Source organism: Hipposideros armiger, unplaced genomic scaffold (genome assembly GCF_001890085.2).
Source record: "Hipposideros armiger isolate ML-2016 unplaced genomic scaffold, ASM189008v1 scaffold_32, whole genome shotgun sequence".
In the NCBI taxonomy this organism is placed as follows: domain Eukaryota; kingdom Metazoa; phylum Chordata; class Mammalia; order Chiroptera; family Hipposideridae; genus Hipposideros; species Hipposideros armiger.
The window spans coordinates 749,134-764,401 of record NW_017731382.1 but is presented as its reverse complement, the minus strand read 5'-3'; the positions used below and the strand labels follow the sequence as shown (position 1 = coordinate 764,401).

At 64.7% G+C, this 15,268-nt stretch overlaps 1 protein-coding gene across 13 annotated transcripts; it reads left to right on the top strand.

Moving 5' to 3' along the window:
• Positions 1–4,060: 4,060 nt before the first annotated feature.
• LOC109380000 (uncharacterized protein C10orf95-like) lies at positions 4,061–13,831 on the top strand. 13 transcript variants are annotated; one of them, XR_002123347.1, is made up of 5 exons: positions 7,855–10,606; positions 11,602–11,735; positions 12,269–12,330; positions 13,375–13,519; positions 13,647–13,831. XR_002123347.1 is itself a non-coding variant. In XM_019637122.1 (4 exons), the coding sequence occupies exons 1-4, from the start codon at positions 10,980–10,982 to the stop codon at positions 13,666–13,668; spliced, it is 660 nt and encodes a 219-aa protein (XP_019492667.1). In that variant the 5' UTR covers positions 10,615–10,979; the 3' UTR covers positions 13,669–13,831. The 13 variants fall into 13 exon arrangements, 4 of the variants coding, with proteins under 4 accessions (XP_019492669.1, XP_019492668.1, XP_019492667.1 ...); XR_002123339.1 differs by adding an exon at positions 4,061–4,497 and having other exon boundaries at positions 10,497–10,606; positions 11,602–13,519; XR_002123343.1 differs by adding an exon at positions 4,765–5,548 and having other exon boundaries at positions 10,497–10,606; positions 11,602–13,519.
• The last annotated feature ends 1,437 nt before the right edge of the window (positions 13,832–15,268 follow it).

Below are 15,268 nucleotides of genomic sequence, written 5' to 3'. Positions count from 1 at the left end.
CCGCTGCCTGCGCAGCACCTCGGACAGCCCCCATTCTGCGTCTGGAATCAGCTCCAGAGAGGTGGGGCTGAGTGCTGCAGGCGGTCACCCAGGCTCAGGGCCAGCACGCTGGGGGGCCTCCATCCCTCACCCTAAGTGCCCTTGTCCTAGATGAGATGTGCTGGGAGCTGGATCTCAGGATTTAGGGATTACTTAGCTGTCATTACTGACATCTGCCCCCAAGGGTGGCAGGATGGGAAGCGAATCTGGCAGTTGTGGGTGTCCCCTCCCCGCAGTGTCCCGGGGTCAGCCCTGAGCTTCTGCAATGTCACCTTCAGCACCCTGGAGTGTCCGGATGGGATGCTCGGCCCCACTCACCTTCCCGCTGCAGGAAGGAACACCTGGATGCTCTGAGCCACTCCCTTCCACAGGCTTAGGATGGACCAAGGTGTGTGTGGGGGAAGTTTGGGGGAGTCCCCAGGCAGGACCCACCTGGAGCTCCCGTTCCTCCTGGAACTCCCTGATCTCGCCCTCAAGGTCTCCCCTTTCCTTCCAAACGATCTGAATATTAGGCTTGTCTCTCACTCCTGCTCATTGAAGGGGAACCCAGGAGGCCTCTTGGGGCCCCAGGGTCTCTTGCTCTGGTCTGGGGGACAGGAAAACTTGCCATTAACTCAGTCCTTCCTGGTGGAGATAGCTGGCCCCCGGAGGTGAGTAACACAGGAGTTTCACAAGAGGCACCTCTCAAAGGCACAGGCAGGGGCAGAAAAACCCAGGGACAGAAGCGTCCTGGGGCTCGCGCTCCAGCCATCAGTTACGGACAGGGTGCCTTGCAAGGAGGCTGTGAGGTAAATACCAACTTGCTTGCCCCCTTCTCCCTTGGATCCGCTGGTGCCTCCCACAGGCAAAGCCAGCTGGAAGCCAGAGGCCCAGAGCCCACGATGCAACAGGATGCAACACACAGGCAGCCGCCCAGGGCACAGAATGGGGAGAAAGGGGCTGCACACTGGGAGGGAACCAGCACATCTCGGCAGTCATTCACACTCTAGTGAGAATTGGTGTCTGAGACACTTTCCAAAGGAAGTTATAGGGAAAAAGAAGGCTTGGAGACAGTGGCCCCAGAGATGACCAAGTGCGATGGTAACCACAGTGGATGACCAAGTGGACATGTTCACTCTTTGCTTCTGCTCTTGCCCAGCAGACACATTCCAACTCTATCTCCCTCCTTGTAGACCCCCAAGTGGACTCAGGTGGCAAGAATGCTGGTTCACCCTCTCTTGTCCAACCTGAGATGCCTCCAGTAACAGAGACAAAGGCCCCAGGGAACCCCAGGATCAGCCACGACACTCTACCCCTGTCACCCCACTGTGGGTTCAGGTAGACCTCACTCACTGTTGCTTGCCCTAAACAAACACTAACCCTGAAATGAACAATTACATCGGGTAGCGCTGTGGTTTGGTACCTCCGCAGCTGGCTGAAGACGCACCACCAGCCCTTGTCCAAGTGCCCAGCCCTGAGGTGGCCAGCCCCCACCCGGGCCCCAGGACATCCCTCTCAAGTCAAACCCAGGCCCCTTAGGGCGCACCCCCAGTCTGGACAGGCCTCTGTCCCTAAGAGCAGACAGAAGTCTGAAGCTCCTGGGGCCCCTCCGAGGACCCCCTCTTTCTGCCGGAATGACCCAGAAGCAGACGGCGAGGGGCCCTGGAGGACGGTGTGGACGAGGGATGAAAAGGGAGCCAGAGGCTCTCAGAGGAGGAGGAAGCTGCAGGGACCAGAGACAGAGACGGGGCGGGATGACGGAGGGAAAGAGGGACGGAGACATGGGCAGCTGGGAGAGGGACATCAAGGATGGGCAAGCTGGAACAGTTCGCCCAGAGGCAGAGTCACAGATGGGGAGAGAGATAGGACAAGGGGGCAGGGAGGCAGGGACCTGGACCCCAGGAAGGCTGCACCCAGCAGGAGGCCCCCCATGTCCCTCCCTGTGACCAAGGCTGCCAGAGGCTGGGATCTGGCCAAGGAGGGTCCTGCTGCTCCCACCCCCAGCCAAGCCGTTTCTCAGGACAGTCCATCACCCGGGTCCTCAGGCCCTGGTGCTTTAAGGTGGGTGCCCCCTGGTGTGGGGTCCTGAGGGCTGGGGCCGCTGAGGACTGAGGGACAAGGGGGCAGCACCGAGGGCCCCTGGAGCAGGGCGCATCCACCTCTGTGATGGGAGAAAGGCCTGAGGAAGTGGGGGGCTGCCAGTATCTGAGGGCCAGGCACCCTGCTCCCCACTCGGAGGGGCTGGCCACCAGAGGAAGCTATGCCTCCTCCCACCTGCTGGCTGGCTGGCTACAGGCTGTGAACGGAGCGAGGAGCGATGCAAGGGCCAGGCTGGCCTCACCCATCTCACCTAGCCAGCTGGGGGCAGGGGTCCCCTGGAGGGAGACTTCCTGGGCCAAGGGGGGGACCTGGCCCCAGCTCTGCAAGGTCCAGTTTCCAGAAGGAAAGTGCCCCTAAGTGGGTGTTCTCACCCGGGGTCCTGTGTGCCTGGGTGGGCAGGCTGTCCTGGAGGCTGGGCCCTACATCCCAGAACCTCTGCTGCTCCTGCCCCAGCCTCCCCAGTGTTTTCTGGGGGACAGGCCCTCACCCCCTTCCCAGGGGTCATTCGCTGACACCAAGACTCCTCAGTGTGGCTAGTGGGGGCCAGCCTGGGTCCCTTCCCCGCAATATGCCCTCAGGAACCCAGGCTGAGCCTGGAGACAATGGGGAGCTGCTCCAAAGCCAGGACCCAGCCTTGGGTCATGGGGGTCTGGCCCTGGGAGGCCTGTGGGGGAGGGCAGCTGGCTGTGGCTCTGCTTCCTAGTGGGGCAGCGAACCTCAGGGAGGTGGGGCAGAGGTGCCTGGGAGACAAAAGGCCTGCTCCCGCCACTGGCCAGGCATCCGGCCAGCAGCCCTCACTCCAGACCCTGCCTGGGACGGCAGCGCCTGCCTCCAGCGGGGCCCAAGGGCCCACTTACCTGGCCCCCCTCAGCAAGCACTCCGAGGCCACCACAGTCGAGCAGCTCCACAGCCTCAGGCCCAGTGACCTCCCTGGACCAGGATGGAGGCAGCTGCCCCTTTGGGCTGTTGGGCGCTCTGCGGTCCGTCCCTCTTTGTGGGGCCGGGCTAGGGCCGGGAGGAGGGCGGGAGCAGGGGGGCCGGGAGCAGCAGGGAAGGGCCGAGGCCTCATTTCCATGCGGGAGCCCCTGGCCCCTGAGCGCCCCCGCCCCATCGTGCTACTGCCAGGCTCACAATTGCCTCCTTTGTGGTCCCTCGCTCCGCCCTCAGCACTCAGACGTGGCAGGGGTCCCGGCCCCCCACCTGCTTCAAAGGGGAGGGGAGGGACTCTGTGCCCATCAGGCCCCATGGAGAGACAGGGGAGACCTGCCTGAGCCCGGGGGAGGTTGTGCAGTGTGTGCACGCCCACCCCCCAGCCACACAGGAAGAAGCAGCCGGGCGAAGCTTCTCCAAGCACGTGAGGTGGGGGAGCCCCAGGGGGGAGGAGAGCGGAGGGTCCCAGCTGGATTGGGGGCCGCCCCCATGGGGTCAGGCACCTACCTGTCCCACCTCTGGGAGCCTTAGTTGCTTTGTGGGAGCAGTCCCCCTGATGGGGGGTGCTTTCCCCGGGGCAATGTCTGGACTCACTGGTGTCTCATGGGAGGTGACTTGGGCCTCCTGAACAAGCAGGCCTGTGGGTGGAGGCCTCTCAGCTGCCTGGACCACCCAAGCCAGAGGCTGGAAGCTGTGGGCCATTTTGAGGCTAAAGGGACGCAGAGCAGGGGTTGGACCTGGAGCCCCTGTGCCCGCCCGTGCAAGCAAACTGCCCCATCCTCCCCTGGGCTGGGAGCCCTGTGTCCCCCACCACACACATCTGCACACAGGTCCCTGCCACTGCTCTTCAGACTCTCCCCCACCCCTGTCAGTCCCCAGACCCCAATCTGCACTCTTCCCACACCTTGGAAAAGGGCCGGGTCATGAGGCCAAGAGCCAGCTGTTCCCAGATGTGACTGTGCCCCTCCCCTTTCTGGAGGAATGACAAGCCTGGTGCCCAGGAGGGGGCGGCGATGTGACAAGGAAGCAGGAGCAGGAAGGAAGGGGTTCTACACTGTTTCTGTGGATTTGTTTAATCCCACGCTCTTCGCAAGCTTTCACGGTGGCGGACTGGAAGGAAGGGGGAGGGGGTCCCGACCGAGTCCCTCCCTTCCTGCTCCGGATCCCGCCCCAGGAGCCACCTGACCCGTATCCAAGTTGCCGGCCCGCACGAGGGGAAGGCGTCTTTGTGCACATGGAGGCAGCCGCCTGGAACCCGGAGCCCCGAGCTGCCCAGCCCCCTGCCCCGACTCTCGAAGCTGGCAAATAAATCACTCCACAAACACTAATTCTTGGTGTGCTGGGGAGAAGCGGCCGCAAGGGCACCGGTGGAGAGAAGGCTGGGCGGGTGAGGCTGGCCAGTCCCCAAGGAGCCATCGGGAGTGCAACCCCGCACCAAGCCTGGCAGCAGTAAGTTGACTTTGATGAAACCTACGGAGGCTTTGAGGCCACCAAGATGGTCCCCATCATGCTAGCACAGTGGGCGGGCAGGGCAGAGGCTGGAGGCCCCTTTCCCACGCGGCACCCACCGCTCGGCTTCACCCCCACACCCAGGGTGGCTCTCTCGAGGGCCAGGGGGCCAGCATGGGAGCTTCCAGTCGCTGGAAATAGCAGGGACGAGCCTGTGAACCCATCGGTGCCAGGACTCTGAGAGGTAAAATGGCGAGAGGACATGCCCGCGGGCTGTGCTGGGGACACGCAAAAAGCTGGCTGATCCAAAGGTAGGGGTGCCTCCTGCCACCTGCCCGCAGGAAGGTCTGCCAGTGGTGAGGTGCTTGGCCAGGGAGAGAGCAGGCCTGTGAAGAGCAGTGACCCTCCCCTGGCCCCAGGGGGAGCCAGCCTGCAGGGAGGAGGCATCTGAAAAAAGATTTGGGGTCCATAAGCTGAGGAGTCCTCCCCTTAGAATGCGAACAGGCTCCAGGGAACTTGAAGCCAGAGCTGGCCTGGACCTATTCAGGCAGCAAAGGGTTGTGTTTGTGTGTGTGTGTGTGGGTGCATCTGCCCTCAAATCCCACCTGGGCTCAACCCTTCATGGGAGAGGACTGGGGCAAAAAGTCCAGAGGGAGGCGGTGGAAGATGAGACTGGGGTTCAGGGTTCAGTTTCAATACCATGGACAGCAGACCCCACTGCTTAGGGACTGCCAAGCCTCATCAGGGTGCGGGTCCATGTCCACCACCGCTCCGGCAGAGACGGAGGGTGACAGGCCGATGAAGCTGCGGCGGCGGCGAGCTGCCCAGCACTCCCTCCCTCCACCCCTCCAGCGGGAGCAGTGTCCGGTCAGCCGGCGTGAGGCCGTGGCTGTTGGCTGTAGGCTTGGGGCGGCTTCCCATGTGCTGGGCTGGGGGTGTTGAAGATTCTGCCTCTGAGTGAAGGCGTGGGGTTGGGGGGTTTCTGCGAATCCCGTTCGATAGAGAAGGGCCGTTCCTGACACCTGCAAAGGGCCAGAAACCGCTGGTTAGGGTGAGACTGAGGGGCACCCTGGAGGGCTGAGGACCAGCGGGGATTGGGGCAGAGTCCCAGCCCCCTGCCCGCGTGGCTCCCGCAGGCTCCGCAGCGCGGGAGGGGGCTGAGGGGACGGAAGCCGGCGGCGCCCGCGGTGGGAGGGTCAGCGAGCGCGCTCGGAGGGCAGATGGTGCAGGGGCCTGGTTGGCCAGAAGGGAATGCGAGCGGGCAGAGCCTGCTGGCCAGGCCCGGGCCTGCGGTTCCCCCACCGTCTACACGAAACAAAGGCCAGTGGGGGAGACGAGAGGCGGTGCGGTTTGGGCAAGTCTCTGGTCCCCAGCCCTAGAAGGCGGGTCAGGGTCATCCTCGGAAGGGCTCCAACGGAAGGGACTGGCTCAGCGGTCAGGCTGCGAGGTGTCGCCTGTGCTCCCGTGGTCCCGGGGGCGACACCTCCCCACCCCAGTCAGGACACTGAGAAAGGGGAGCAGTCTTTGATGGGGGTCGGGGTCGCCATCTCCCTCCTCGGTATAAACACCCAGCAGGGCCTACAGCGAGCGAGCCCGAGGCCCGCGCCGGCACGCTGTGCTTCCTCGGCAAGCCCGGCTCCCGGTGGCCGGAGGGGGCCGCTGGGGGATGACGGGGTGCGAGCTGAGCGGGGGGGGGAGGCGCAAGCCCGCGGCGAAGGCCTGAGCGCAGAGGAGCGCCGGCGGGGCTACGCTGCGAGCCGGCGAGGCGTGGCGGGTGGGTGCCAAGCTNGCAGGGCCTACAGCGAGCGAGCCCGAGGCCCGCGCCGGCACGCTGTGCTTCCTCGGCAAGCCCGGCTCCCGGTGGCCGGAGGGGGCCGCTGGGGGGGGGGGGGGTGCGATGCGAGGGAGCACGGGAGGCGCAAGCCCGCGGCGAAGGCCTGAGCGCAGAGGAGCGCCGGCGGGGCTACGCTGCGAGCCGGCGAGGCGTGGCGGGTGGGTGCCAAGCTGCGCCCAGAGGGGCTGCAGGAGCCGCGCTGAGTGCGTGCGGGAGGGTCGCGGGAAGGGCTCGAGGGCGCGTGTGAGAGAGAGAGAAGCGTTTCCACGGCCATGCGTGTGGCTGCGGGGCGCCGGGCACGGTCGAGGGCGCTCGAGGGCGGCGTCCGTGAGCGGATGAGCGCGCGGGGCGGGACGCGGCGAGTGTGCGCGGGAGGCACCGGGCGCGCGGTGCGTGTGTGCGCGTGTGCGCGTTGCGCGTGCCCCGCAGTTCTCAAGGACACCTCGGGGAGGCGGCGGCGGAGCCGGTGTCCGGGTGACGTCACCGCGCGCCCCAGTGATAATCGCCCGGTGCCGGAGCCGAGCGCGGATACGCGCGGAGGCAGCTGCGGCGGCGGGAGCGGGGACGGTAGAGCCCAGGCCCGCCCGGCAAGCAGGAGCTGGGAGCCTGTAGCGCGGAGTCCCCGGACGCTCGGCTCCCGGCCGGCCGGCGGCGCCCGGGGACCTGTCCCGCTCCTTTGCGGCGTCCCCGCGCCCTCCTCCCAGGCAGCGGCGTGCGGGGTCCACGGGCACCGCAGAAGAGGCGGGAACGGGCGGCGCGGGGAGCGGAGGCGGCGGCGGCCTAGGAGCGGCAGGCGGCGGCAGCGCCCTCCCGGGACGGGTAACTGCGCTGGGGGCCGGGCGAGCTCCGCGAGCGGTTCCTCCGGGTCTCCCCGTCTTCCTCTCCACCCACAGCTCGAGCGCCTTTTAGCCGGGCCCTGGTGCGCGGGGAGGGCGAGCTCTCCGGGTTGTAAAAAGAGACTGTTTTCCATGTCTGAGCATCGAGATTCTTTCTTTTAACCGCATTCGTTGCGCGCTCGGGCCGGGCCGGGGAGGGACCTCAGGGAGGGGCTGTCGCGCTGCCCTGTCAGCGAGGGCTCCGCGCCTCTCCGCGGCCCGCGGGAGGCGGCCGGGCGCGCACACGCTCGCTCGCCCGCTCGGCTTCGGCGTCTCGCCGCCGCGACTCCGCAGGGCGCCAGGCTCCCCGGACGCCTCGAGGTGCTGGCTTGGGGCCCCCCTCCCTGCTGGGGAAGGACGAGAAGAGCGGGCTCCTCGGAGTTGGGGGCGGATCCGGGCTGGAGTCCGAGAAAGCGCCGTCGGCGTGGCGCAGAGCCCCCGCCCCGCCCGCCCCGCGGCCAAGACGCCGGAGCGTTGGCGCCCTTTGCGCGAGGACCCCACGCGAACCGGAGTCACGGCCCCGACCCCGACCCGGCCGCTCGCCGTCCGCCGCAGCCCTGAGGGCCCCTCTGCGTGTTCACAGCGGACCTTGATTTAATGTCTATACAATTAAGGCACGCGGTGAATGCCAAGAGAGGCGCCTCCGCCGCTCCTTTCTCATGGAAATGGCCCGTGAGCCTGGCCAGCGCGGCGCCCCTCCCGCGGGAGGAAGGCGAGCCGGGCCCCCGGCGGCCCCTCGCGCCGCGGACAAATCCGGCGAACAATGCGCCCGCCCAGAGGGCGGCTCAGCTGCCGGGCCGGGGACCTGGCTGCGGGACACAAAGGGGCCCCGCGAGCCTCGGGCGTCGCAGGCGAGTGGGGGCGACCGAGGAGGAAGACCGGCCGGGACCAGGCTGGGGCCACCCGGCCTCAGCCTTCGGCCACGTGCATCCCCAGCTCGGAGCGCTGAAGGGCCCGCAGAGGGCGGCGGGGACCGGGAGGGCGTCCGAGGGAGCGCAGGGGCGGAGAAACAAAGGGAGGGTCCGCGGGGAGCAGCGTAGTGGGGAGCGGGAGCTGGCGGGGGGCCGGGAGGGCGCCATGCGCCCGGAAATCGGCGGCGGCGCGGCGGGGTTTGGAGAGGTCGGGCCACCTCGCGGGCCTGTCGGGGCGCTGTCCGCGGTGCTGGCAGCGAGGTGGCCCCGCGGGACAGGGGCGCCACGGGCGAGGGGCCAACGGCGTCCGGAGGGCCACTTGCCCCAACCCCGGACGCGCTGGGCAGCTGCCATGGCAACAAGGGAAGGGTGGAGGAGGGCCTGAGGTCATGCGAAGTCTGTCCTTCCTCAGTCCGCTGGGCCGCGGGCGGGGGCGAGCCCTCACTGAGCTCCAGCAACCGCCCCGGAGCCTCGAGGACGAGGCTCAAAATGGGGAAGGGGAAGAGGAGGGCACGTCTACACCTGCGTCCAGCGTCCAAACAAGCGCAGGTGAAGGCGCCTGACCGAATCGAGCCCTGCATCCCGCTCTGGACGATGCGGGACTCAGGCACGTGAGGCTCCGCAGCCCGGGGGAAGGTGGCAAACTCCTCCCCCGCCTTCTGCAGCCGCAGTGACACCCACACGGGTTTGCTGCAGGCATTTTTTTTTGTCCTCGGGAGCCAGCGCCACCTGCTGGCGCCCTGGCACGCGCTCGGCCTGCTAGCTCCCTGTGGGGCTGCCTCCCTTCACCCACCCGGCCCCCCATCGCGGAATGCTCCTTGGGTCACTCGGCTGCCTACCGGCACACAGGCTGCTCCAGCGCCCATCAGTGGGCGAGACGCCCGCATGCGCCCGCTTGCCCTCCAGCAAGCGCCCAGCCCTGCTCTGCAGCTGCGCACTTTCTCCTCTTAATGGCGGGGAGGATGAACCCCTCTGGCCAGGCTCCAAGCCTGAGCAGGACCTTGGCTCCCCCCACATCCCCAGCCCCTGGGCCAAGGCAGGAAACAGAAAACCAGCACGGAAGGGATCACGTCGGTGTCAGGCTGTGGCCCCTCAGCTCCCACCGGCTTGCTCTCCGCATCCTCTCAGCCCCGCCGGCTGTCTCTGAGACACAAGCTGCAGGGACAAGCGGAAGGCAAGGGCCTGGTCTTCCCACTCCGTCTGCCCCCCCGGAGGGTGGGAAAGGCCCAGTCACCCCTAGCTGGCGGAGGCCCGGCCATGGAGCAGCAGGGCTGGCCCCACAGCACTGGCCTTGGCCATGGCGGCCCCTTCTCCCTCCTTCCCCTGTGACGGGGTGTGGACAGCACCTCGGGGCACCTCTGGTCTGGGTTTACGAGGGGCCCAGGTTGGCACTGAAGGGGCTTGAGGGGCAGCCCCATGTCTGGTGTCCCTGTTGGAGTGGAAGGAACGTGACCCTTGTGCAATCTGAGCTTTCTCTGGGGGCTGCTCAGAACCTCCCTGAACCAGCAGCATGGACCTTCGTAGGAGACCCCTCTGGACCAGGGATGTTGCTGGGCTCTGTGCTTGCCCACCTCCCTTTTGGGGGACTCTGCTCCTAACCAGAATGGACCTTCCGAGCTGTTAGCCAGGCGGGGAGGACATGTGGCACTGTCCCGGGCTGGTCAGTCTCTGGTGAGGGTCCCGGAGAGCATCCTCCTCCAAAACCCTCCCATAAAGGAGGCCTGAAGTAACCGAGCACCTGTGCCCCAGCAGTTCCCTTGTGTGTCTGGTTCTGCAGGGCTCTCAGGCCTCCACTGAGCAGGCCCCATCGGATGAATGCCGCAGTGTGTGTGTGTGTGGGGGGGGGCATGTGCCCAGGTCGCAGGGGCTGAGCCCAGAACTTGCACTCTGCACCTGGCACGGACACTAGCCCACCTCCCTCCTAGCATCGTGCTCCCGAGGACCATGTTTTCTCTGCACAGAGGGAAGAGTAAAGCCCGTGCCTCTCCCAGGTGTGGATGAAAGAGCCTGCCCCGGGGGCAGCTGAGGCCAAAGCTGACCGCCAACCCAGAGCTGGGGAACGTTTCAGGGGAGCATGGAGAGGACGCATTTGCATGGCCAGGCACCTATGTCCCTAGAGCTGTCCTCGTCTCCGCAGAGGGGATGTGCATAGGCCGTCCTGGCTCCCCTGTTGGGAGTCAGCAGCAGACACGACAAGAATGGCTACAGAGACGGGCACACACCTGCCTTTCCTGGGTCTACAACCACCCCAGCTGGTGGGCTGATCCCCAAACCCCCTCCTCCCAGGGAACTCGGAGCAGGAAGGTGGGGATGTTCCCTGTGCTGGGGAATGGAAGCAGAAATTATTGGAACAGGCTCTCTCACAAGCCATTTCTGCAGACGCTGTGATGGGAGTGGGGCCTGCGAAAAGCCAAGGGCTGCTGAACCGCCCTCCCCAGGGCCAGGGATGGAAAGCTGACTGAGATGGAAACACGCAGGCCCTCCAATAGGTAAGAAGGCTCTGCTCACAGGTCCATTCAGGCTGCTGCCAGATGTCTGTGGGCCCCTGCAGGCCCTGCCTTCCCCCGACGCCCCACCCCAGGGTCCACACAGCCTCGTGGCAGGGCCTGACCTCAGAACCACCACTGGGCAGGAGACACCACTCTGGCCACAGAGTACAGTGGCATTGGCGCTCCTGCCTGACAACGGGGCTGCACGTCCATAGGAGTTTATGCCAGGGGCTCGACTCTCGGGGAGGGCACCTGGGCTGTCCTGGGGTGTGACCGCTCCGGACCCTCTTGAGAGCCTCAAGCTGGGACCAAGACCTGTCTGTGAGCAGCCCCGGGAAGTCTGGCCTTATGAGCAGAGCCTGCACTCACAGGAATGGACGACCAGCAAGGTCAAGCTTGGGACGCTCCCTGCCCCAGGCTGTGTGCCCTGCCGTGGCTCAAGAGATACACACAGACGGTCAGCAGTACCCAGTGGGCATTGTCTGTGCAGGGTCAGGACAGGCTGCTTCACAGGTCACACACCACGCTCAGGCAGAGCCTCAGAACAGCCCAGCCCACAGGCCCTCCTTCAGGCGCCTCTGGAGACCCGGCTCTGCGCCCGTCTCCTGCAGGAGTCATTGCTGCCCACACGAGGGCGCCTTGGAGCAGCTGCAGGATTCTGCACCTGGACAGGGCTGGGAGGGACCAGGAGTGGGGAGCGGACAGCAGAGGCCAGCCCTTAAGGCCACCTGTGTAAGTGTGACAGCAGAGGCAGGCCCCTCCCGGTTGGGAGACTGCCCCCTGCCCCAGCTCCCAGGGAAGGAGACACACCCAGGCTCACAGGACGTGAGACCCCCTGCACACCTGCATGTCCTTCCTTCATTCATTCGACAAATATTTCTAAGTCCCTCACAGAGACCAGGCCACCGCAAGTGCCGCCAAGGTCTGGGCAAGCTTGCAGGGGATGGGATGTTGACGGGCAGTGAGGGTAACATGGGTGCCTGCATTCTGCCCAGGAACCCAGCTGGAACTGAACCTGGGACACGGCGGGAGCCTTTGGATGACAGCAGGCAGGAAGATGGGCCCCCCAGCCACCGGGCACAAGCAGTCTCAGAGCTGACTCTCTGCCTCGTTTCCCCGTGTTCACTCAGTAAACATGAGAGTTATTAGAATTATCATCACCATCTCCATCGTCATCGTCACCATCACCATCATCACCACTACCATCACCTGAGGCATCGAAGCCCCACTGTTCCCAGGGCACAGGCTCTCCTTGGGGTCATTTCCTTACTCCCCTCCACCCCTCTGAAGCTGCCCCACCCTGGTGTCTGTCCAGGAGAGGCTGGACCAGAACTCAGCGCACGGTCCAGGGCCTTCCTCTCCAGTTGGGTCTGCACTGCACCCAGCCCCGCTTTACCTCACGTGGTGTCCACCAGGCAGCGCCCCTCCACGGCCAGTGGGCACAGTCAGCTCCATGCCATGCCCATCTGGGTCCCCAGGCTGCCGGGCACCGGGCGCAGAAGCCAGCCCCAAGCTTCACTGCCTGTCACACTGTCCAGAGTAAAGGCACCCACAGGGGACATCCCCAGGGAGGCCAGGCAGGGCTGGTTGTCTCCTGGGCAGCACAGACATGTACTCCTGCCCCACCTTGTCCCCCGCCCCATTCTCACATCCCCGGTACAGCTGAGACCCTGAGCACCAGAAAGTCCCTCAGAAGGCTGGGCCTCCACCCCTGGCTCTCGGAGGTGAGGACACACACGGAGCCTGCTTGGCTGAGGGAAGGACTAGCTCACAGCGGGCAGCGCAGGCACAGCTCCCGGACTCTGGCCTCCTCACCTGCTGCGCTGACCGCAGCCCTCTCAGACCATGGCCCTGAGCCCTCGCCTACTCCTGACCACTGGATGCAGATGCCCACTGCTCCCCTGCTGCTGCCACCCCAATGCCCCCTCACCCCGGATCCCCCAGGGTATGGGCCCACTTACCCTGCCCGCTGTCCCAGCTCCTAGGGCCTCCCCTGGCCACCCTGCCCCAGGGACGGCGCAGCCCCGCCTCCTCCTGGAAGGCTGCCGGCAGAGCTCCCGCCCACACTGGCCTCTTCCTTCCTCTTTGGAGGTCCTGCTGCCCTGTGACCCTGGGAGCCTCATACCCCAGCTGGCCCAGTGGCCCTCAGTGGCAGGAACTGTCACCAAGCCCTGTCCCCTCAAAGCCAGCTAGTGACCAGAGTTCCGGGTTCCAGTGACCTTAGGGCTTGGGGGCCAGTGGGACCTGCTCTGTGTGGACATGAAATTCTGGTACCTGCACCAGGAGCACACCTGAGCAGGAAGAAAACCCAGGCATCAGCCCTGCAGAGCGGGGGGAAGGGCAAAGGATGCCATTCAGCCGACCAAAAACAGGGTGCTGGGGAGCAGGCCACTCACTGGCTGGCCTGAGCTGTGGCTGGGAACTGGCCCCTGGTGGGACTGTCTCCGGGCTCCTGCAAGCAGCAGAGGCCTCATCCGACCAGAGCTATAACACACACAGTGGGGGGCACGGAAGGCAGCCAAAGCTCGGACAGCATTCAGTGACGGCCTCCCAGAGCTGCGGTCAGTGTTAGGGCCGCGAGGAGGCCCCCAGAAGGAAGGGCCCTTGTGTGAGGGTGGCCCAGGGAAGGTGGCCTGCTGAGCGCCCAGAAAGGGGTTCGGGGGAGGAACCATGCTCTTGGCGTCACCGCCCTGGTCTCTGCTGGCGGGCACCCCCTGCCCTTTGCACCAGCCCTGGGACTAAACCCAGTCCTGTTTCCTACTGCCCAGGGCTTCCCCGGCTCACAGCGCTCCTGCCCTGGGACAGCAGTCGGCAGCTGACCCAACGTCCTCCATCTGCAGAGGACACCAAGGGACCAGTCATCCGGGGACCCTGTAGGGAGGAACCAAGCGGGGGTGGAATGCACCCTGTGAGGTGGGTGCTGCTGTCCGGAGCAGAGCAGGCGGTGGGGAGGACAGCAGAGCTGGACGTTGAGGCTTCCTCTCAGAAGCCTCCCCCCACCCCCAAATGCTGTAACGGACATTGTGCTAATGACCAGCAGGAGTCAGATGGCCCTGAGGTAGAAGTATCACGGCTGTGTCAGTCGCTGGACAGGTGATGTGCTGGACAAAAGGCCCAGGACGGATCGCAAATGTGAGGTTACTTCCCAGCGTGCGGCAGCCCTTCCTGTCACACCTTCACCTGGATCCTCTTCTTGGGGTCCTTCCCATTAAATAAAGGTGAACTCTGAGAAGAAATGGCCTACTGGGTGTTTGTTCTTTTAGCTCCAAAAATTTCGCTTGGTGACTCGCCTCCATAGAGAATTAGTATAGTAAAAGTATGTGCAGGGCAACCATTCAAATGCCATCCTCTACCACGTTGGTTTAGAAAAGATAACTGGGGCCGGCCGAGTGGCTCAGTTGGTTAAGAGTTGGCTTAAGAGCACGAGCTCTGAGCAACAAGGCCGCCAGTTCGATTCCCACATGGGCCAGTGATTCTGAGCCTGAGCTGAGTTGTCGCTGAGTTGCCAACAGGTGGCAGGATGGCTCAGCTGGTGTAACAACAAGACTGCCTGTTCGATGGTGGCTACGCCCACCTTCAACTAAGACTGAACTCGGCACCTTGAGCTGAGCTGCCACCTGGATGGCTCAGAGGATAGAGCGTGCTTTCTTAACAACAAGGCTGCTGGTTCGACTCCCGCATGGATGGTGGCTACGCCCACCCGTAACTGAGATTGTAACACAGCACCTTGAGCTTAGAGGCCACAAGCTGCCGATGGGAAGCCAGATGGTGACTGGCGCCCTCCACAAGGAAGATTGAAGAACAACTTGGCTGGTCCCCTCCCCCAAATCCCCAATAAAATCTTTAAAAAAAAAAGGTAACACACAGATCTTAAAAGCCACCGCAGGTTGCGGAAGAAGCCATGGTGTGGGGCATGGGGCACATGCAGGGGGGCATGGGGGGCACATGCAGGGGGGCATGGGGCACGCACAGAGGGGCAGAGAACAGTAAGTCACTGCATGCACTGCTGTAAAAAGCACAAACCCACTGCTGGCCACCTCACTGAGACAGCCAGTGAGGACCAGAGACAACTAGGACACAAGGCTAGTGACCCGGTCCCTTCGTCCTACCAGAGTTGAGTCCCTCAATCCTGGACAGCAAGCAACCAGGACAGGCTCCCCACCCAGGGAGAAGCCACCAACAGGCCGAGCCAGCTCCTGGCCACGCTCCTGTTGCGGGACAGCTTAGTGATGGTGCTGAAGAGCCTATGGACACAGTGGGTGACACAGCAGCCAGCCTGCTGGGTGTTGTCTGCACAACTCCAATCAGACCTTGCAAGAAACTTCAAGAGCCAGAGGGACCTCAGAGCACAGCAGGCTGATGGCATTTGTGGAACTTAAGAGCCCCAACACGGTGTGCTTTCAGGTGGGACACTGGGACAGAAGGGCCGACCGCCTGGCTTTGAGAGGTACAACGGGCAGCCCTCACAAGCAGAGCCTGGCGCACGTATAAGAGAGCCCCCGGTACACCCTCCTTCCTCTGAAGCATTTAGCTGCTGGAGGCGAAGCGCCCCGGAGGGCCTGGGACGCAAGTGAGGAGGCCCAGGACGCCTTCAGAGCAGGTGACACTTAGGGACTCAGCACAGGCCGGTCAGACCCAGGTGCCGACACGCCTCTGCTCCTT

Excerpts from the sequence above, each read along its gene's own strand:
- LOC109380000 (XM_019637120.1), top strand. The coding sequence starts at position 10,980 with ATGGACGACCAGCAAGGTCAAGCTTGGGACGCTCCCTGCCCCAGGCTG. Across the intron at positions 11,339-11,601 it reads CAGCCCTTAAGGCCACCTGT|GAACCCAGCTGGAACTGAAC; the intron begins GTAAGTGTGACA and ends CATTCTGCCCAG. Across the intron at positions 11,736-13,374 it reads CGTTTCCCCGTGTTCACTCA|GGCTTCCCCGGCTCACAGCG; the intron begins GTAAACATGAGA and ends CCTACTGCCCAG.